Source organism: Salmo salar, chromosome 15 (genome assembly GCF_965601325.2).
Source record: "Salmo salar chromosome 15, fSalSal1, whole genome shotgun sequence".
Classification (NCBI taxonomy): Eukaryota; Metazoa; Chordata; class Actinopteri; order Salmoniformes; family Salmonidae; genus Salmo; species Salmo salar.
Genome location: NC_138305.1, coordinates 42,485,001 through 42,508,616, shown reverse-complemented (window position 1 = coordinate 42,508,616; position 23,616 = coordinate 42,485,001). Strand labels below are relative to the sequence as shown.

The following is a 23,616-nucleotide window of genomic DNA, read 5'->3' as shown; positions in this document are numbered from 1 at the left end:
ATGCTCACTTACAGGGGTGTAAACAAATTTGTTCACAAAATTTGAGAAATAAGCTTTTTGTGCGTATGGAACATTTCTGTGATCTTTTATTTCAGCTCATGAAACATGGGACCAACACTTTATATGGCGCGTTTCATATTTAATTTAATATTTTTGTTCAGTGTAGCGATAGACAAAGTCCTTCATAGCTATTACTGTGTATTTCTTGGTTGTGCTGCCACCCTGTGTCCTTAGTTCACAACTGTATACAGTACATTACCTAGCTTTAGATGGACCTCAATTCAATTTATTAAGTGATTATTAGAGAAAGTGTACATTTCTATTACTGGACTACATTTCCCTGAACAATTAACATTCCTTAGCCTCCTATGAACAATGCTCACAAGCTTACAATCTGACTATATTGATAAAAGTCACCTTGTCTGAGATAGATTTTCATGGTTATCAAAACGTCACGCCAGAGTAAGCCTACACAAAACACAGCCCTTATTTTAAGCGTTTCTGAAATTCCCTATAGGAAAAATTTGTGGTGGAAAAACTACTGGAACCATTTCTCTTTTTGACCGCTAGGTTTTATGGGTGTTATGACACCTCCACTGCGGGGCTCTATTCCAAAAGGTAGGTTTAACAGAGCAAGTGAAATGTGATCATACAGATCACCCATATATTGCCAATGATGCTATTTAGGCCTATATAGGATTTGCAAAGTCATCAACAGCTATTGTTTTAATTCAACTAAAATAGACAATACCTAGTTCTAGGGTTTCAAGCTCTGATTGATTTCAAATGAATAATTTATATGTATTCACATCTCCATCTCAACCAAAAATCGAATCAAACGTCATTTCAAGGGCATTTAAAATTTGATTTAGTCCTATTCTTTAACTTAGATGTTTGATTGAGACAGAGACGTGAATCCAACATATCAATTATTAATTTGTAGACAAACTGGAATTAAAGCCAGACTAAGTCAGTGGCACAGATGGAACTATCCAAGCAGATTGTTTTTTTGTGTCAACAATAGCGAACACTGAAAGGGTTTTGATACTCTTCTGCCACCTAGTGGATAATAGCTATACACACAGTTTCACTTGGAAGTGGTTTGGATCCCAATCATTACAAAATGACAGATAGAAAATGACAGCCAGGGAGGCAGTCAATATCTAAGGTTTTCAAGGAATTCTGAGTGTGTGAGAGTGAGACAGTCCTGAACAGCCTCTGGTAATCACATATTGATCGTCAGACGCATTTGACCTGGTCATGGAGCACTAATATAATTGATGTCAAGAGGTCATTTCAGAATGAAAACACCAAAAATGCTTGATATTAAAGATTGTTTTATCCACAATAGAAGTGTAACAAATATAGTTTATGAAACATTTTGCTGCTCATTAATATCATTTAAGCTCATAAGATTTATATAAATGTAGAATGGCATATTTGCCAGAATGGAATATTTACATTTTAATAACAAACCAAACACACAAAAAACAGAACTGAACAATTCCTCACAAAATTAAACTTGCATATAAACCAAAATAAACTATGTGCAATGGAATGATTATCAGCATTACCGTACCGTTTACATTTTTTGAGGTTGTTTCACAAAACCATTAACAAGAGATTCACAAATAAAAGGCATTGTAATGTGAGAGATCAACACAATATTCAACCACAAAGTCAATTTGAAATGAACAGCACGTCTTCTAGTATACATATCTGAAACAAAGATGAAAGGAAATGGTTCATATGTCATGTGTTAGCATTTTACAGCGACTTGAAGTTTCTCAGTATCACTACGAGTAATCTCTGCTGCTCCCTAATGCTGCAACAGTCAGGAGAAACACTTAGGCTCTCAGACAGTGCAGAGATGGTGAATGCAGCCATTTCATATCTACAGTGTATCACAGTGTATAGTGACGCTCTTCCTTGGAGACGGAATGGCTACCGAACTGAACTAGGTGGTAGGGATGTCAGCCTACATGGATATCACAGTTTCCCTCATTAACATTGCTTCCTCCAGTAAGGTAAACAGGTATTATTATTATGTCTTAAAGAATGCTATAGAAAGCAGAGTTTGGCTCCAGTAGTGGGCTGATATCAGCTTCTCAAACCTCTTGTCTGGTCTATCCTCTAATGTAAGAAAATAACTTCAACCATGACGAAGGCCCTTCTTCAAGACCTCTTGATCCTACCCCGTTTATTTCCCAATAAGATGTATTGTAAGTGGACATCAGTGCCTCCTGACTGTGAAAGATGTACACTACAGAAGAACAGGAGACCTAGTGTCATACAAATCCGCTCCCCTTTAACTTTGCCTTTATGATGAGACAACAGAGCGGTTTGATGGGTCCTGTGGTCACCTGAACATCCATTTCTGAGTGTCCATAAACTTCCATGTTCATAAGTGTGTTGGAGCGTGTGAGTGTGTAGTGTGTACTTCTGAATACGATATGCATGTACAGTATGTGACCGCTTCGATGTATTTATCCTCTCGTCTTTATACAGTATTCAGCATGTATTTATGCATGTTCATATGTGAGTGTATGCCATCCAGTGTAGTGGACATACAACCTTCCTTGCATCTTCTCATTGCATTTCAACACAACTAAACAACTCCTCTTTGTACTTCCTCTTCTTCTGAACTGACTAACAGCTTCCTCTGATCGGTACCACCAGAGCCATATATTTTAGAGAGTTGGGCAAACTGTACGAATTTGGAATATTTCTTATTCTAGACATTCCGTTACATATCATTATTTAAATATTCCCTATGTGCGTTAATGGGGAACTAACATGGATGCTATAGAATGTTGAGGTGTCATGTAAATGCCTCATAATGCAGGAATCTCAATGTCCCACCTCTTTAAATAGATAGCTCTGGGTACCACAACACATTGTTTCAGCATTTTGTGTTGTCCAGAAGAAAGGAAAAAAAAAAAAAGAAATCTCAACAAACAAATTGAGAACAACAAAAGGTCAAATAATCTTCAGTTCACATTTGGTGGTACATTCATACGATGCATTCATTACATATGATTGACTCCCAAATTCTTGGTCTGATTCTGCACTTGTCTCCCCCACACTGTCTCCCTCCCATCTCCCAAATAATCCACCTAAACAACAACAATTCTCTCCACAGTGCCACCTAGGTGCCTGATCCCAAACCTTCCTTCCTATGTACTATGGAATAAATTAACAGCAAAGCAACTATTTTACATCACATGGATGAACGTCTCTACCATCTGTAATAAAGGAACAAACAAACAAACAAACAAACAAACAAACAAACAAAGCACATGTCAACTTTGTCAATTAAAAAACAAAGGAACATGATGATGGGGGGTGGGAAACAAAGCTCTGACAAACAGACTGGGCTGAATGAATTGATGACATGTTGGTAGAAGGAATAAACTCTACTGTCCACACATTCCATATTTCAGGAGGAAGGGAACAGGTGAACATTTCTACTTCTTTAAACAGAGGTTGTTCTCAGTGCAGGTCTTTTCCCATCGAGGTACTTCATCTCCTTTAATACTCTATGTGGACCTGCTACACTCATCTGACTGGACTGGTGTATTACTGGTGTTCAACACTAGATGTCAGTGTATGCCATGCCATCTGAACAACGTGGTACCTACCTACCGGTTTGAATTAAAAACCTTGCCATTTGTCTGAACTGCTTATTTGATAGACCATATTAGACTGAAAGGCACTAGTTAAGATATGACTATCAAGCAGGTGAGAACAAAGCTCTGGGTCCTTAACAGAAATCCACCTAAATGGTCCATTGTTTAAGTGTGACTAAAATCATACTTACGATAAGAACGACACAAATGTGATATGTTGATTGACATTGATCTATTTTCAGTCACACCCACAAACACATACCCCAAATGGTGGAAAGAACGAAAGAAAATAAATGACAAAGCTGTCTTCAAATCAGTATGGCTTTTTTTTGGAGTGAGGGCAAATCTTACAGCGCAGAGTCCTGTTCTCCTCACAGAGGAGGGTAGATTTACAGCACTGGGAGGGGGGTTGGAGGGGGAGCATGCAGACTATCTTTACAAGATGACAAGAGGAGAACTCTTGGATGAGGTGGTTCCTCCCAGTCCCCAGTAGGGGGCAGTCTGGCTCTGGAGAGGCAGGCAGCCGGTCCGGTTCCATCTGATCTGGTCAGGGACTCCAAAACAGGAGAGTCCAGTCTGCCAGGGAAGTGGCCTGCCTGGGTGAGCTCCACCCATGGTGGGGGAGGAGTAAGAGACAGCTCCGCCCACTGCTCAGAAAGGAAGGGGGTAGAGGAGTTTGGTGGCTGGAGGGGTCAGGTCAGGGGGTGATCCAGGAGGACCACTCTACTCCAGCTGGCTGGGCTTGTCTGTGTCTGTCATCTCCTTCTTAATGACAGGGAGGGGGTGGGCCTCGGTGTTGAACACCCAGTGCTCCAAGGGAAGATGGTCATCATCAGAGAAGAGCAGGTACAGGTATCTGAGAGAGAGAGAGAGAGAGAGAGAGAGACTCAACTTAGCTCAAACACTCATATGTGATCAACAAAACATGAGGACCTCAGACCGACCACTTATTTAAACCAACAACCTCAACTCCTAGTTGAGTTCTGACTGATGCAATCCTGGACAACATCTACCAGATGTCTGAGTGTCAGAGACGGTGGTGGGTGGTCTCACTAAGACACGTCCCAAAAGCAACTCAGGGAACATCAAGCTCAGGAGCTCTCCCATGCCAATATTTCCCTGCCAAGCCAACAATGTAAATCAATGAATAAATAAAAATGACAAAAGACTAAACAATTTCTGTTTCCTTTGGAAGAAAACAGCAGCTTGGTCACCGCATGCCAAAAGCTATCGCGCTCGGCATTAAGTTGTTTGCGAGTGAACCGGTCGCAAATCAAAAGTTGATTCCAGAACCAGCGGTTGGGGGACGAGTGGAGGTGGACCTTAACCCTACACGTCCTTAATCAGGTACAGAGGTGACACTCGTTGGAACCGGATTACGCCATGCCCACCCCGAGTCCCCATGGTGACCTTGTGGACACCACTCCATGTTCAGAGAGAGAGATTCAGAGACTCCATCATGGACACTCATGACAGTTGTGGCTGCTTCGCGTGATGTATTGTTGTCTCTACCTTCTTGCCTTTGTGCTGTTGTCTGTGCGCAATGATGTTTGTACCATGTTTTGTGCTGCTGCCATGTGGTGTTGATACCATGCTATGTTGTTGTTTTAGGTCTCTCTTTATGTAGTGATGTGTGTTTTGTCCTATATATCTTTTTTAAATCCCAGCCCCTGTCCCGGCAGGAGGCCTTTTGCCTTCTGGTAGGCCGTCATTGTAAATAAGAATTTGTTCTTAACTGACTTGCCTACTTAAATAAAGGTTAAATAAAAATAAATAAAGATGGAGAATGAGAGAGTGAGAGAGAAAGGGAGGGGGGGGGAGAAAGGAGAGGCGGTGGCTCCAGATGTTACAGAGAGGGATGATTAAAAGCCGTGGGTGGGAGAGAGAGTCCAGGCACTCCTCTCAACAGTTAAACCAACCCAGACCTACCAGATCAAGAAACAGCTAGGGGGAGGAACATTGAGTCCATCACAGTCAGTGAGCCCCCAGTGTTCTCAGAACTCAAGTGATTACTCAAAACTCAAAGCCCCATTGCACTACACTAGGAATGATGAGTAAAACAAAAATAACTCATTAAGTCATAGCATAGCATCCCTCTTTAACAGTTTCCCGTGTCCTAATACTGGGAACAAAGGGAACATTGGGAGGGCTTTTGGGCCCCTTCATGTTGACAAGTGCTTAGCTTTTGATCTGGGGGAACTTGTTAATGCAGTAGACCACGGCAACAACAAGCCCACAGCACAGTCCACCTCCCTGGGAAGGAACGGGAGGAGACAGCAAAGCAAACAGCCAGATATACACTGTTTTCAGAGTCATCATTGCTAATGTGACCTCACTCTAAGAGAGGAAGGAGGAGGACCCTGGCTATGAGGCAGAAAGAAATGGAGAGAGGGAGGAGAGAGAGGAGAAAGGAGAGGGGAGACAGGAAGAGAGAGGGAAAGAGGCAGAAAAAAGGGAGTGGAAGAAAGTAGGGAGTGAGGGAGAGCCAGTGCCTAATAGATGGATTTTGCAAGCATCAGTAAACGAGGCATTTGGAGAGGCCTGGGATCTGGAGACCCTATTCGCCAAATTGCATCACTTTCCACCACCATTAAATACTACAGACGTTTGAACGGCTCTATTAAGCGGTGGGACTCACACAGCGTTTCATAGCAGCATCAGTCAGAGAGGCAGATTAGCCCAGGGGTTTGACCACAAAAGAAAAATAAACACCAACATTAAAGTGCTGCACAGTTATTAAATGCACAGGAGGGTGAAAACATTTAACTTTTCTGTCAAGCAAGTCTCCCTCCCTCCCTCAGCCTCTTATCCTTACTCTAGCCCAACCTTGAACCCATCTTCTTTTCCTCTCTCCCCGGGTCCCCCCTTTCCCTCTCTCTCTTCATCTTCCTACCTCTCTTTCCCTTTCTTTCTCTCCCTCTCTCCTGCATGCAGCTTGTTGTTATCTCACTGAGTCATGGTGACGTGGCTGTGGCTACTGTACCTAGCCCCGGGGCAGAGCAGAGCCAAGCAGGGGAGGGACACAGAGCAGAGCAGAGCGGGGACACAAAGAAGAGCAGGGACACAGAGCCCATGACCTCTCTATAAGGTCACACCAGAGTGCTGTGACAAGGCTCCAACAAGAGGGGAGCAAAACAACACCACTGACCCTCAATAGAAACCAAACAACACCACTGACCCTCAATAGAAACAAAACAACACCACTGACCCTCAATAGAAACAAAACAACACCACTGACCCTCAATAGAAACAAAACAACACCACTGACCCTCAATAGAAACAAAACAACACCACTGACCCTCAATAGAAACAAAACAACACCACTGACCCGCAATAGAAACAAAACAACGCCACTGACCCTCAATAAAAACAAAACAACACTGACCCTCAATAGAAACAAAACAACACCACTGACCCTCAATAGAAACAAAACAACACCACTGACCCTCAATAGAAACAAAACAACACCACTGACCCGCAATAGAAACAAAACAACACCACTGACCCTCAATAGAAACAAAACAACACCACTGACCCTCAATAGAAACAAAACAACACCACTGACCCTCAATAGAAACCAAACAACACCACTGACCCTCAATAGAAACCAAACAACACCACTGACCCTCAATAGAAACAAAACAACACCACTGACCCTCAATAGAAACAAAACAACACCACTGACCCTCAATAGAAACAAAACAACACCACTGACCCTCAATAGAAACAAAACAACACTACTGACCCTCAATAGAAACAAAACACCACTGACCCGCAATAAAAACAAAACAACGCCACTGACCCGCAATAAAAACAAAACAACACCACTGACCCTCAATAGAAACAAAACAACACCACTGACCCGCAATAGAAACAAAACAACACCACTGACCCTCAATAGAAACAAAACAACACCACTGACCCTCAATAGAAACAAAACAACACCACTGACCCTCAATAGAAACAAAACAACACCACTGACCCTCAATAGAAACAAAACAACACCACTGACCCTCAATAGAAACAAAACAACGCCACTGACCCTCAATAGAAACAAAACAACGCCACTGACCCGCAATAGAAACAAAACAACGCCACTGACCCTCAATAAAAACAAAACAACACTGACCCTCAATAGAAACAAAACAACACCACTGACCCTCAATAGAAACAAAACAACACCACTGACCCGCAATAGAAACAAAACAACGCCACTGACCCTCAATAAAAACAAAACACCACTGATCATCAATAGAAACAAAACACCACTGATCATCAATAGAAACAAAACAACACCACTGACCCGCAATAGAAACAAAACAACACTGATCCTCATTAAAAACAAAACAACACCAATGACACTTAACAGAAACCATAGAGGGGGGTTGATGCTCTCTCAGACCAGGATTAGACTGTAAAAAAGACAGAGAGCCATCGATACACTATTATATAGTCCATCTACTCCTCAGGCATTGTGCTCTTATCAATGGTGAAAGTGGAGAGGAGACAGTGTTTCAGAGAGACAGAGGGGTATTGAATTGAGAGAGAGAGGGGGGGGTATAAAGGGCTCAGTAAAAACGCTCTGTCTGCCTGCCGCCTCCTCCTCTTCTTATCTATCTCTGTGTGTGACTGCTGCTATCTCTGAGAAGACTGCTGAGGTCCCTGTAGTCCACAGCACACTGCCTGCCTGTCTGTCTGTGGGTCTGTCTGAGCCAGCCGTGACAATACAATACACCCAGGACGTCAGTAGTTTCTCCTCAGAGGCCCGCAGGCACAGCACAGACAGAGGTGGAGTACTCAGTGGGGGAAAATACATTATTCTACTTCTGATCTGTTTTGAAGTGTTCAAACAAACTGAATGTCAGGAATACAACATAAAGAGACGTCTGTTTTTCAGGGTGTGATGAAATTCTAGAGCAGATCTTAGATGTCATGAAACGGTGTGGGTGTCGAACTCATCCACACACAATAAGATGAAGATAACTGTCTAGCTGGCATGATGGGGAGGAATATTCATGACCCCACCTGTCCCATTATATTTAAGAAAATCCAATAGTGTAGTTATTCTAGGGTAGGATCTGGGGGAGGATGTAGGACAACAAAATCATGCCAACAAACCTGATGTATTTTTATCTCATTTCTATTTTTATCTAATGGACTAACAATCGCACTTGACTTTTTTCCCCCTCTTACTAACTCGGACTATGCTGATAGCTACTTTATTGAGGAAAACTGTACTTACTTCAAATCAAATCAAAGTTTATTTGTCACACGTGCCAAATACAACAGGTGTAAACCTTACAGTGAAATGCTTACTTACAAGCCCTTAACCAACAATGCAGTTTTAGAAAAATAAGTCATGAAAGTATTTCCTAAAATAAACTGAAGTAGAAAAGAAAGAAAAAAGAAAATAGAAAAATAACAAATAATTAAAGAGCTGCAGTAAAATAACAGTAGTGAGGCTATATACAGGGGGTACCGGTATAGAGTCAATGTGCAGGGGCACAAGTTAGTCGAGGTAATTGAGGTAATTTGTACATGCAGGTAGAGGTAGTGACTATGCATAGATAATAAACAGAGAGTAGCAGCTAAAAAATGGGGGTTGGCGGGGAGACGCTACAAATAGTCTGGGTAGTCATTTGATTAGCTGTTCAGGAGTCTTATGGCTTGGGGATAGAAGCTGTTAAGAAACCTTTTGGACCTAGACTTGGCACTCCGGTACCGCTGTGATATGTGGTTGTTCCACCCAGCCATCTTAAGATGAATGCACTAACTGTAAGTCACTCTGGATGAGAGAATCTGCTAAATGACTAAAATGTAAAGGTAAGGTGAAAGTTGTAATGCTCGGTATCCAGATGCCTCTATGCAGAATGACAGTGTGTGAGTAGAGGGTCTTACTTGAGTGTCTCGGCCAGGTAGAAGCTCTGCTGAACGTCATCATGGTTGGGGCTGGAGGCGTAGACGTCCCGCACTCCACTGTAGCCCCCCTCCACGCGACAGTGCTTCTCCAGAGCCTGAGAGACACACAGAGAACAGGCAGTAGACAAGAACGTGAGAGCGGAGGGAGAATTGTTGAGCTGACTCTGTTCTTATGTCAGTGTGGTGGAGATGTATGCACGGTGCTAGCTAGTTGCTGAGTAGGCACATTTCAATTCAGTGTTGCTGCTCTGCCTGTGGGTGGGGGGGGAAGAGGAGGCTGCCTTAGGCACAATGACTCAGGGAGAAAACAGGGCTGATGAGGAAGGGGCTGGGGCTGCAGCGTTCACACACCCAGTCTGGCTGAACAAGGTGGAGGTACAATATCTGCAGGCAGGTAGAGAGGCAGGCTGATTTATGGCTAACACAAGGCCCATCATAGGTAATCTCATGTCATTAGTGGATACAATTACACAGCGCTGGGATCTGGGCAATCAGCATTGCCACTGTTCTGTACTGTTGTAGCATGGCAATGATACAGCAGACGGGGGACAGCGACAGAGAGAGAGGGAGAGCAAAAGAGAGAGCGAGAGAGAGAGAAAGGAAGAGTCTCAGAGGTTTTGGAGACTCCTGCACTCAGAACTAGCCATGCATAGACCTGAATGGGTCTACAGATCACAGTGCACAGGGGTCTATTGGAATGCAGAGGCCTTTTCACTGTGATTTCAGGGGAAGTCTCTTGTCAGTGGAGGTTAAGAAGGGACAGAGTGGCACAAACATGACAGAAAGGACTGTGGTGGGATAGTTATGATGGATACTGTAGTTTAGGCTTGGGTGGTATACCGTATATCGGGGTATTTGTAAATAGCCACGGGATGATTTTTTAATACCGGGAAATTTTCAATACATTTGAAATAACTGCAGTCAACTCGTGCGTTAGGAGATAAAGCAGATCGCGTTATTACTTAGTTCCCCAGACCAGTTGAGTCAGTCGCGTGTTTGTTTGTAAATAGCACAACAGGAGAAAGCAGGAGCAGGTCCAGCTGTGCATTGTTTTAAATTGAAAGTCCACAGTGTTTTTTGCTTCAATAGAGTGATCAAGGACGTGCAACTGCAGTTTTCCTTCACAGAAAATACATTAGAGCAACACATTCGACATAAAATAACTTCATTTTCATCAGATGACAATAGAAGCGCAACACTATTTGGCTGGCAGCCACACAAGAAAATGAGCAGAAGTTACAATAAGAAGCCTTTGAAACCGAGCAGAAGTTTACAATAAGAAGCCTTTGAAACCGAGCAGAAGTTACAATAAGAAGCCTTTGAAACCGAGCAGAAGTTACAATAAGAAGCCTTTGAAACCGAGCAGAAGTTACAATAAGAAACCTTTGAAACCGAGCAGAAGTTTACAATAAGAAGCCTTTGAAACCGAGCAGAAGTTTACAATAAGAAGCCTTTGAAACCGAGCAGAAGTTAACAATAAGAAGCCTTTGAAACCGAGCAGAAGTTACAATAAGAAGCCTTTGAAACCGAGCAGAAGTTACAATAAGAAGCCTTTGAAACCGAGCAGAAGTTTACAATAAGAAGCCTTTGAAACCGAGCAGAAGTTACAATAAGAAGCCTTTGAGATCTGTGTTTACAAAACGCAGCAAAATATTTCTTATATGTTTAATATTTTTTTCCTGTGTGAAAAAAACGCAGAATTATGTGTTAACACAAAGCCTAGTTTCACTTGGTATCTAAGTAAGTGGCTCAATAAATAAGATGATGGGGCATCATATTGTCTTAGCTTTCTGACCTGTTTGAGAAGTCAAAGCCTTTTGGATGAGTTCCTTTGTCCAGTGTCTGTTATTTTGCCCATCTTAATCTTTTCTTTTTATTGGCCAGTCTGAGATATGGCTTTATCTTTGCAATTCTGCATAGAAGGCCAGCATCTCGGAGTCGTCTCTTCACTGTTGACGTTGAGACTGGTGTTTTGCGGGAACTATTTAATGAAGCTGCCAGTTGAGGACTTGTGAGGCGTCTGTTTCTCAAACTAGACACTCTAATGTACTTGTCCTCTTGCTCAGTTGTGCACCGGGGCCTCCCACTCCTCTTTCTATTCTGGTTAGAGCCAGTTTGTGCTGTTCTGTGAAGGGAGTAGTACACCGCGTTGTACAAGATCTTCAGTTCCTTGGCAATTTCTCGCATGGAATAGTCTTCATTTCTCAGAAAAGCAATAGACTGACGAGTTTCAGAAGAAAGTCCTTTGTTTCTGGCCATTTTGAGCCTGTAATCGAACCCACAAATGCTTATGCTCTAGATACTCAACTAGTCTAAAGAAGGCCAGTTTTATTGATTCTTTAATCAGCACAACCGTTTTCAGCTGTGCTAACATAATTGCAAAAGGGTTTTCTAATGATCAATTAGCCTTTTAAAATGATAAACTTGGATTAGCTAACACAACGTGCCATTGGAACACAGGAGTGACGGTTGCTGATAACGGGCCTCTGTACGCCTATGTCAATATTCCATAAAAAAAAGCTGCCGTTTCCAGCTACAATAGTCATTTACAACATTAACAATGTCTACACTGTATTTCTGATCAATTTGATGTTATTTTAATGGACAAAAAAATGTGCTTTTCTTTCAAAAACAAGGACATTTCTAAGTGACCCCAAACTTTTGAACGGTAGTGTATAACTTTATGATCTGGATTGACTATCTTTGCAATTCGTTTATTTTTGTTTGCATATTTAGCTAGAAGCCGCCATGCAAATTCACTATTACCTGTGCTAATTTTGTTAGCATTTTGGTAATAGACGGCCAAAGGGCTTTTTTTGGCGCCCACTTGGGTACTAAGCCGGTAATACAGTAAATCCCGGGGTGAGAGAAGGACGGTATGACGATATGAAAATCTGGATACTGCCCAACCCTACTGTAGTTCTCACCTGCACAGCCTCCCAGCCCCATTCCCTGTACTTAGGGTCGTGGGTTAACCTCCACATGTACATGTAGGTCTCGATGACCTCTGGTCTCAGGATGAAGTACTTCTCGTTCTGCCGCGTGGCGATGGCCTCCACACCTCCGTCAAACCTGAACGCCTCTGGGCCCAGTTTCAGGGCTATGACAGGGGAACAAAGGAAGAAGACAACATATCAATGAAAAACCCAGCTCTAGGGCAAAGTAAAGGACACAGAATGTCAAGAGAACCCAAAAAAATAAACTTCAGTTCCTGGATGGACCAGATTATGAGTAAAGCAAAGTTCAAAAGGTAAAGGAAGTTTGCCGCGTGATTATGTGGGAATTAACAGGGTTTAGGCCTATTGTTATTTCCTGTAATCCCTGTTTGATGAGAACTAGCACCTATTGCACACAGCAGGCAGTGACTCAGCAGGGGTAGGGGGAGAGGTTGGAGGTTGAATGGGAGCACATTGGTGCTGTGGAGTTAGGCATGGCCAGGGGATTACGCTGCTTCATAGAACCGTATTTGAATGTAATCTAGTGATGTCCTCAGCCAGTTCTGTTGATAGTAAATTGATAGATAGGTAGATGGATAGATAGTTTGTAGTGATGAAGGAAGAAAATTGATAGTTACATATCGGCATATCATTTTTTACGATATAGCGTATCGTTTTGACAATATTGCAATATTAATCCAGGCACTTGTCATCTCCCGTCTGGATTACTGCAACTCGCTGTTGGCTGGGCTCCCTGCCTGTGCCATTAAACCCCTACAACTCATCCAGAACGCCGCAGCCCGTCTGGTGTTCAACCTTCCCAAGTTCTCTCACGTCACCCCGCTCCTCCGCACACTCCACTGGCTTCCAGTTGAAGCTCGCATCTGCTACAAAACCATGGTGCTTGCCTACGGAGCTGTGAGGGGAACGGCACCTCCGTACCTTCAGGCTCTGATCAGTCCCTACACCCAAACAAGGGCACTGCGTTCATCCACCTCCGGCCTGCTGGCCCCCCTACCTCTGCGGAAGCACAGTTCCCGCTCAGCCCAGTCAAAACTGTTCGCTGCTCTGGCACCCCAATGGTGGAACAAGCTCCCTCACGACGCCAGGACAGCGGAGTCAATCACCACCTTCCGGAGACACCTGAAACCCCACCTCTTCAAGGAATACCTGGGATAGGATAAAGTAATCCTTCTAACCCCCCCCCCAGTGGTTGTTCCACTGGATATCATAAGGTGAATGCACCAATTTGTAGGTCGCTGTGGACAAGAGCGTCTGCTAAATGACGTAAATGTAAATTTAATTATTTTTGCACTAGTTGGTTGTACCTGCACCAAAACCCCCAGTATTTTCCCTTCATAGCTTGTTCTCCATCTTCTTTTGAAATAAGGAGCCAATTCATTTTCAGCACTGATCAAAATTCGTTTTCTCATAGCTCTCTCGTCCTTCTGCACCAAACACATGGTGAGCAATATGTTTGGAACATCGAATCACAATAAAAACACAGTATCGAATCACAATACATATAGTATCGAATCACAATACATATAGTATTGGTACGTAAGTATCATGATAATATTGTATTGTGAGGTCCCTGGGAATTCCCAGCCCTAATAGATTTCCTGATGGTCAATCTGGACCAGAGGAAGTGAGAGAGGAGAGACCCTCTGACTCAGACTAACCTGGCTGGCCCTATGCTCTGTCTACCCAGCAGCCCTCCTGGCTCAACGGCTCCTGAAGAGGAGTGTGTGGTGTGTTTATGTGTGTGTGTGTGAGAGAGTGAGAGTGAGAGTGAGAGAGAGAGAGAGAGAGAGAGAGAGAGAGAGAGAGAGAGAGAGAGAGAGAGAGAGAGAGAGAGAGAGAGAGAGAGACAGCGAGTGTGCTGTTGTTGACTCCCACACCTCCTTTTGTCTAGGCTTCAGAACTAATATGGTCTCACCTGGGAGGGAGAGAGTTTTAGACTAAAAAAGGTAAGGCCTTTAGAGAGTAATGCCAGGTACTATGACCTTGCAGAGAGCGGAGCTACAGTATTAGGTTTCTATGACTGAAACAATATCTAAAGGAGGTATACGAAATAGAGAGACACTTTACAGAGAAGGGGTATGCAACTCTGGTTCTGAAGGGCTGCAGTGTGTACAGGCTTTTGTTCCAGCCCAGCATTAACTCACCTGATTCAACTAATCACAGCCTAATCTGAAGATTAGCTGGACTAGTTGAATCAGGTGTGTTCAAGCAGAATACAAACAAAAGCCTGTACACACTTGGCCCCCGTTGCCTACCAGTGCTGTGCAGAGGGAGACACGGAGACTGATGTTCCCCAGACGACGGGGTCAGTCAGTCAGACTCACTGGTGCGGGCGTAGGACTCGTGGCAGGTGCGGGCAATCTCTGAGGCCTGCTCCATCTGGTGACCCGTCTTGTCCTCGGGCGCTCCGTCCGCCCCCAGGGCGATCATGCCCCCGGCGAAGCACGTTAGGTGACCCATCTTGTGCTCCAGCAGCCCGCCCTTCCACTCAGCGATGTACATCAGGCCGCCGCTGGACTTTCTTATCAAACTGGTCTCAATGGCCTGGAGGACAATGACAAGAACGGAAGACAGATGAGCACTCTATCCACTCCCAGTCCCAGACAAGCACCATTCCCCTGCAAATGGAGTAGACCCTTCAGGAACATGAATAACTACTGCCCAAATAGCATTGTTAAGCTTGATGAAGCTGCTGTTGCAGGAAAACTAGGGGTCCGAGCTGTTATCTATTTTCTGTGGCGGCGTGGACTCAAAGTTCCTATTTGTCCCTGACATTTACACATAGACACAAGGGCCACTTTACCCAGAGATATTCTCGAATGGCGGGCGTGTCCCACCCACAGCGAGACATGACACCAGGAGGTGTCATTCAGAACAACGGGTGGCCCCTCTCCCCCACTAGCCACACAGCAGGTGTCCAATACGGTACCATCCCATGACTGACAGACAAAACACAGTTATTACAGAAATAATGGGCCATTATTGATGTAGAGAGAGATATAAACCTAGCTTTTAACATAGGGAAGAAATAACCTCAGCTAAGACGAGTCGACGGCATGCCTTCAACGCTACACTATTACAGGTGCATTCTCTGATACGCCTCATTGATCATACCTTCATTTGGCATATTTCTTTTCATATTCATTGGGTTTGCTTTTCTCCTGCTGGGGGAAGACCATAGAAAGCAAAATATGGCAACTCTCCTGAAAGTAATGACATTTTCAAAAGATCATTCAGATTTGTGCTTTTGCAGTGACACATCATGTAAATGGGCCGTGTATAGGCGGCTGGGCTTTATACGCCGCGATCCGCCTCAGAAAACCAGCTGATTAATATTCCCCTAAGCTGGCTATTTCATTTCCTTTGGTCTCTTTAAAGGCAGCCTATATTCTGTTTAGCAACAGCAAGCCTGACAGACAAATAGACCTGGACTGGGCCAGTATAGGAGCAGATAGACAGAGGCAGACAGCAGCGCATCTTGTTCAGCTTCTCTTCTCAATGGGGGGGGGGGGGAGAACGAGACAGAGAGAGAGAGAATGTAGGCCGGGCCGGGCCGGCACTGAGGCGAGGATGCCAAGGAGCCATTAATAAGAGAGCAGAGTCTGATCCTAACCGCCTGCCTCTCAACATGCCTCACAGTCTGCCTGACCCAAATAGATGATGGCATGGCGTGGCCATGGGGACCCTCTCGCTGTGGGTGACCTGCTTGTGGTGATGGCAGGCGGACGGGCGGGCGGGTGGATAGGCAGGTGTGGTGGGGAAATGAGGCTGTCTGGGAGGGGACTTGAGGAGGGAGGGTAATATCCTGGAGTAGTCTGGGTCCTTGTGGACCTCTGCACAGAGAGAAACATCTTTATCTCCCACAGGACAGGCTAGTTGGCTCTAATGAAACAGAGAATTGGGCTAGCAGCAGTCAGAGCCCATCTCACCATACAGAGCTCTGAGTCTGGCTGCCCCCACATCCACTGACAGCCTTCAACCCTACATTAACTATCTCCTGTGGAGTGCAGTTTGTACTCCACACTCAGAAATAGACAATTCCTACCTGGCGTAGCATGCTTCAAACTCAGACTCCAACCCATACTTTTATTGATTTCTGACTCCGACTGTTCACAGTAATGGAAGAAATGTAACTGTTGTTGACACACAGACAAAAGCTTTCAATCGAGGTCGAAAGAGCCTCTTGACAAGGTATAGTCAGTGCTTCAGATAGTGCTGGTAGTGTAGCCATTAATCTCAGTAAGACAGGAGAAAAGCTGAGGAGAGAAGACAAGAGGAGAGGAGCGGAGGGGGAGTAGAGAGGAGGGGGGGAGAGGAGTGGAGGGGGGGGAGGAGAGGAGAGGAAAGAAGAGTGTAGGCTAGGTTTCTGGAGGGGTTTACCTGCAGAGCTTCGTAGTAGAGCTTCTTGCCCTCCTCGTCTGTCTTGTCCGACATCAGCCAGGCCTTGAGGAGGTACTCATAGAAGCTGTCTCCCAGGCCGCCCACTGACACATGATCTACAGGACAGACACAACACAACAGATTAGAGGATCACGCTGGGGTCTGGCTAATAGACCTACTCTCATCCCGTTAGCGCACCCCCCCACCTCCTTCCTTCCCTCCCTCCTTCCTTCCTTCTTCCTCCCGTGGCCTGCTTCACCTCAGGATGATGTATGGCCCAATGATGCTGGCCATAATCTCACCACCCTCGAGGCTGATTACACAGGAAGGTGACCCCTAAATGCCTGCTCAGCCTCAGCGATAAAGGGACGTGCCTGGCATAGGCCAGGTCGAGGGGACAGGGACGGGAATGGGGACTCCTCTCCAAACAAAACCCAACAAAGCTACAACAGTAATGCGATTAGACTCCTTTGATGGCTGATGTATTGAAGATGTATGCAGCGGAGAGATTGTCCTTCTGATGAGTTTATCAGCTCCCCCAGGCATGGCCCTGTCACTGTGTTTGTGTGTGTTTGTGTACACCTGTGAGCGTGTGTAAAAGAGGGAGAATGTGAATGTGTGCACATCTGTCTGTGACTGATGTAGTCTGTGCATTTACATGACAGAGAATGTGTGTGTGTGTGTGTGTGTGTGTGTGTGTGTGTGTGTGTGTGTGTGTGTGTGTGTGTGTGTGTGTGTGTGTGTGTGTGTGTGTGTGTATATCGAGCAATACCACAGCGTGATAAAAAGAGCGAGGGTCTGTGCACACAGAGACATTAAGTGCGGTGAAGGGCTGTGCTCTGTGCTGCGCCCGGTGATGGGGTTGTACTCTCCTGTCCACTTCACCACTTCACTATCTGAGGAATGAGTCTCCAGGGTCTGGGAGAGAGCCCCAGCCAAGCCACTATGTTTGTCATATTGATTGTCATGCCCCTCATACATATGTATATGTCATTAACAGCCACATAGTTGTTTGGGAGATGGAGATTAGTCTCCAGCAGGAATAAAGGCGACAGGACAGAGCACCAGAGGTAGGGGTTTAGAATGTTGCCTTAGCCCTTATAGGGGCTGTACTTCCTGGCTGACTGGGGTCGTTTTGGGCCTGTCTGACTCAATGCCATAAGGGTTAACAGATCAGAGAGGGAACACAAGGTCAAGGATCTGATCATGGCTCTATCTGATTGACAACACACTAACATAGAAAATATGAGCGGGAGAGGCTGTGGACCTGGATAACAGGGTGATTGTGTGTCTGAGTGAGGTTGCTGGGAGAGACATGGCGGTGGCAGGTCCTCTCCAGGCTGCTGACTGACACCTCTGTGTAGGTGACTTGGGGACGTAATCACATAATGAGTATGAGGTGTGTGGAGGTGTGTGTGATAGCTTGTGTGTGTGTGTGTGTGTGAGTAAGTGTGCATCACCTGGTAGACGGCTAGTGATGGCTGTTCAACAGTCTGATGGTAATAGAAGCTGTTCAACAGTCTGATGGTAATAGAAGCTGTTCAACAGTCTGATGGTAATAGAAGCTGTTCAACAGTCTGACGGTCTGGTGATAGAAGCTGTTCAACAGTCTGACGGTCTGGTGATAGAAGCTGTTCAACAGTCTGACGGTCTGGTGATAGAAGCTGTTCAACAGTCTGACGGTCTGGTGATAGAAGCTGTTCAACAGTCTGACGGTCTGGTGATAGAAGCTGTTCAACAGTCTGAGGTCTGGTGATAGAAGCTGTTCAACAGTCTGATGGTCTGGTGATAGAAGCTGTTCAACAGTCTGATGGTCTGGTGATAGAAGCTGTTCAACAGTCTGATGGTCTGGTGATAGAAGCTGTTCAACAGTCTGATGGTAATAGAAGCTGTTCAACAGTCTGATGGTAATAGAAGCTGTTCAACAGTCTGATGGTAATAGAAGCTGTTCAACAGTCTGATGGTAATAGAAGCTGTTCAACAGTCTGATGGTAATAGAAGCTGTTCAACAGTCTGATGGTAATAGAAGCTGTTCAACAGTCTGATGGTAACAGAAGCTGTTCAACAGTCTGATGGTAACAGAAGCTGTTCAACAGTCTGATGGTAACAGAAGCTGTTCAACAGTCTGATGGTAACAGAAGCTGTTCAACAGTCTGATGGTAATAGAAGCTGTTCAACAGTCTGATGGTAATAGAAGCTGTTCAACAGTCTGATGGTAATAGAAGCTGTTCAACAGTCTGATGGTAATAGAAGCTGTTCAACAGTCTGATGGTAATAGAAGCTGTTCAACAGTCTGATGGTAATAGAAGCTGTTCAACAGTCTGATGGTAATAGAAGCTGTTCAACAGTCTGATGGTCTGGTGATAGAAGCTGTTCAACAGTCTGATGGTGATAGAAGCTGTTTAACAGTCTGATGGTAATAGAAGCTGTTCAACAGTCTGATGGTCTGGTGATAGAAGCTGTTCAACAGTCTGACGGTGATAGAAGCTGTTCAACAGTCTGACGGTCTGGTGATAGAAGCTGTTCAACAGTCTGACGGTCTGGTGATAGAAGCTGTTCAACAGTCTGACGGTCTGGTGATAGAAGCTGTTCAACAGTCTGACGGTCTGGTGATAGAAGCTGTTCAACAGTCTGACGGTCTGGTGATAGAAGCTGTTCAACAGTCTGACGGTCTGGTGATAGAAGCTGTTCAACAGTCTGACGGTCTGGTGATAGAAGCTGTTCAACAGTCTGACGGTCTGGTGATAGAAGCTGTTCAACAGTCTGACGGTCTGGTGATAGAAGCTGTTCAACAGTCTGACGGTCTGGTGATAGAAGCTGTTCAACAGTCTGACGGTCTGGTGATAGAAGCTGTTCAACAGTCTGACGGTCTGGTGATAGAAGCTGTTCAACAGTCTGACGGTCTGGTGATAGAAGCTGTTCAACAGTCTGACGGTCTGGTGATAGAAGCTGTTCAACAGTCTGACGGTCTGGTGATAGAAGCTGTTCAACAGTCTGATGGTAATAGAAGCTGTTCAACAGTCTGATGGTAATAGAAGCTGTTCAACAGTCTGATGGTAATAGAAGCTGTTCAACAGTCTGATGGTAATATAAGCTGTTCAACAGTCTGATGGTGATAGAAGCTGTTCAACAGTCTGATGGTAATAGAAGCTGTTCAACAGTCTGATGGTAATAGAAGCTGTTCAACAGTCTGACGGTCTGGTGATAGAAGCTGTTCAACAGTCTGACGGTCTGGTGATAGAAGCTGTTCAACAGTCTGACGGTCTGGTGATAGAAGCTGTTCAACAGTCTGACGGTCTGGTGATAGAAGCTGTTCAACAGTCTGACGGTCTGGTGATAGAAGCTGTTCAACAGTCTGATGGTAATAGAAGCTGTTCAACAGTCTGATGGTAATAGAAGCTGTTCAACAGTCTGATGGTAATAGAAGCTGTTCAACAGTCTGATGGTAATATAAGCTGTTCAACAGTCTGATGGTGATAGAAGCTGTTCAACAGTCTGATGGTAATAGAAGCTGTTCAACAGTCTGATGGTAATAGAAGCTGTTCAACAGTCTGATGGTAATAGAAGCTGTTCAACAGTCTGATGGTAATAGAAGCTGTTCAACAGTCTGATGGTAATAGAAGCTGTTCAACAGTCTGATGGTAATAGAAGCTGTTCAACAGTCTGATGGTAATAGAAGCTGTTCAACAGTCTGATGGTAACATAAGCTGTTCAACAGTCTGATGGTGATATAAGCTATTCAACAGTTTGATGGTAATAGAAGCTGTTCAACAGTCTGATGGTAATAGAAGCTGTTCAACAGTCTGATGGTAATAGAAGCTGTTCAACAGTCTGATGGTAATAGAAGCTGTTCAACAGTCTGATGGTAATAGAAGCTGTTCAACAGTCTGATGGTAATAGAAGCTGTTCAACAGTCTGATGGTCTGGTGATAGAAGCTGTGCAACAGTCTGATGGTAATAGAAGCTGTTCAACAGTCTGATGGTAATAGAAGCTGTTCAACAGTCTGATGGTCTGGTAATAGAAGCTATTTTTTAGTCTCTCAGTCTCCATCATGACTGTGGGCCATGTCATTGGTGTGATAGGATGTCTGTCATGTCTGTGGGCCATGTCATTGGTGTGATAGGATGTCCGTCATGTCTGTGGGCCATGTCATTGGTGTGATAGAATAGCCGTCATGACTGTGGGCCATGTCATTGGTGTGATAGAATGTCCGTCATGACTGTGGGCCATGTCATTGGTGTGATAGAATGTCCGTCATGACTGTGGGCCATGTCATTGGTGTGATAGAATGTCCGTCATGTCTGTGGGCCATGTCATTGGTGTGATAGAATGTCCGTCATGACTGTGGGCCATGTCATTGGTGTGATAGAATGTCCGTCATGACTGTGGGCCATGTCATTGGCATTTCCACATAGGAAGATGTGAAAGTCGAACAGCTGCTTGGCTCAGAGGGAAACTGTACTGCACTGACTAAATTCAAACATCCCACCAATAACAACAACAGCATCACCAGAGCTTTGATAGGCTGTCTATAGTATACAGTGACTGAGAAACACAGAGACACTGAGAACGGCAAGACCATTTCAATGAGATCACCCTCCGGTGGTTCCTGTCTAATGTACAAGTAAACACCGATCACAAGTGACCTATATGTAAAATATCCTCAGGTGGCAAATGGTCCACTGTGAACCTTTCTATTTTTGGAAATCACATCCAACATTACCATTCCTATACCCTCTAGATATTTGTCACTTGAGTTGTTTTTCTTTACATGGAAATTCTTCTTCCAGCTAATACTGACCATATAGACCACATTAATATGTTGAAAAATACAAACTTTTAGAGGTGCTTTTAGCAATGTTTGTCTTGGAACTTTCTCTCTGTTTGAGAAAAGCTTGTTTTGGCATTATAATCTTTTATTTAACCTTTATTTAACTAGGCAAGTCAGTTAAGAACAAATTCTTATTTTCAATGACAGCCTAGGAACAGTGGGTTAAACTGCCTTGTTCAGGGGCAGAACGACTGATTTTTCCATGTCAGCTCAGGGATTCGATCTTGCAACCTTTCGGTTACTAGTCCAACACTCTAACCACTAGGCTACCTGCCGCATTACTGGCGTAGTACATCTACCTTCCCAGTCAGCAAATCACAGAGCCACTTTCCCCCTCACCTGGCTGGCTCCCATCAGAATAGCTACATGTAATTACAATAATAATACTACATTTCAAAGATCCAAATATGTAGAGTCATCCAGAGAGACTCAGTTGTCCACTATATTACGGAGTTGCAAACAACACCCAGATTAATCCATGCAGAAAATCTCTCTGAGTGCCTCTCGAGTGGCGCAGTGTTAAGACACTGCATCACAGTGCTAGCTGTGCCACTAGAGATCCTGGTTCAAGTCCAGGCTCTGTCGCAGCCGGCCGTGACCGGGAGACCCATGGGGAGGCGCACAATTGGTCCAACGTCGTCTGGGTTAGGGGAGGGTTTGGCCGGCAGGGATGTTCTTGTCCCATCGCACGCTAGCGACTCCTGTGGCGGGCCGGACGCAATGCACGCTGACATGGTCGCCAGGTGTACAGTGTTTCCTCCGACACATTGGTGTGGCTGGCTTCGGGTTAAGTGGGCATTGTGTCAAGAAACAGCGTGGCTTGGCTCGGTTGTGTTTCAGAGGACGCACGGCTCTCGACCTTCGCCTCTCCCGAGTCCGTACTGGAGTTGCAGCGATGGAACAAGACTAACTACCAATTGGATACCACGAAAATGGGGAGAAATATATATATATATATATATATATATATATATATATATATATATATATATATAAATAAAGAAAATCCCTCTGGGAGCAGTGCAGTAGATGGGATGAATCAAGTTGTCAGAGAGAATGAGAGACAAGCAGGATGGCTGCCCTCGTCTTCCTCCCCTTCTACAGATCCACCCAGTGGCAGGAGAGGGGCTGAACACACAGCAGTCATTAGGGGTGAACACGGCCCCTCTGTGCCTGCCCACCCGGGACGACAGCAGAGACAAACACAAAGACGGTTAGTACGCGTATTCATCAGACGAGACATTTCAGCAAGGGCATAGAGGGGGCATTCAATCATAGGAGTCACACACACGACACAAACACACACAGACCTCACACTGGGATGATCATAGACTGAGTTATTAGACACACATAGATAACAGATTGTTTAGAATGCTGGTTCATGGGGACTGGGGAGAGACTGGCCCAACTGATCGGGGGCAGGACCAATGTCTGTCTGTCTGTCTGTCTGTCTGTCTGTCTGTCTGTCTGTCTGTCTGTCTGTCTGTCTGTCTGTCTGTCTGTCTGTCTGTCTGTCTGTAGGGCTGGGGAGGGGAGGTAGAACCACATAGAATAGCAAAACAAACAACATGGCTAAGATATGCATTGAAATGAGTGTGTGTGGTGTGCGTGTGAGAAGAGAGGTGCAGTGGGTCCATCATTATGCTACAGCCAGAAGTGTATGTCTGAGTTAGCGACTGGTCTCGTCTGATCTGGACTATGCATCTCATTGACCTTTTGTGCGGCTCAGAGACAAACACACTCATTAGTGAGGGGATCCACGGCAACTGCTGGGCACAGGGCTGTCTGAGCACGGACACACTTCAGGGTTCCTCCATTGTCACCCCCACCACCACCGCCTCTCCCCAGCCACCTCACTGTGGCCTAGATCAGGCAATCCTTGGGGCTGAAGCTCGT

At 44.8% G+C, this 23,616-nt stretch overlaps 1 protein-coding gene across 1 annotated transcript in view; it reads right to left on the bottom strand.

Annotated features, from left to right (window-relative positions):
- Positions 1 to 1,320: 1,320 nt before the first annotated feature.
- LOC106571376 (mannosyl-oligosaccharide 1,2-alpha-mannosidase IA) overlaps positions 1,321 to 23,616 on the bottom strand; it is a 169,635-nt gene continuing 147,339 nt past the window's right edge. The window contains exons 8-12 of the mRNA XM_014144392.3: positions 16,889 to 17,004; positions 14,833 to 15,052; positions 12,476 to 12,648; positions 9,528 to 9,643; positions 1,321 to 4,485 (exon numbers count right to left, since the gene is read on the bottom strand). Of these exons, the coding sequence (XP_013999867.1) occupies positions 4,353 to 4,485; positions 9,528 to 9,643; positions 12,476 to 12,648; positions 14,833 to 15,052; positions 16,889 to 17,004 (758 nt within the window). The 3' untranslated portion in view covers positions 1,321 to 4,352. The remainder of the gene's footprint in view (positions 4,486 to 9,527; positions 9,644 to 12,475; positions 12,649 to 14,832; positions 15,053 to 16,888; positions 17,005 to 23,616) is intronic.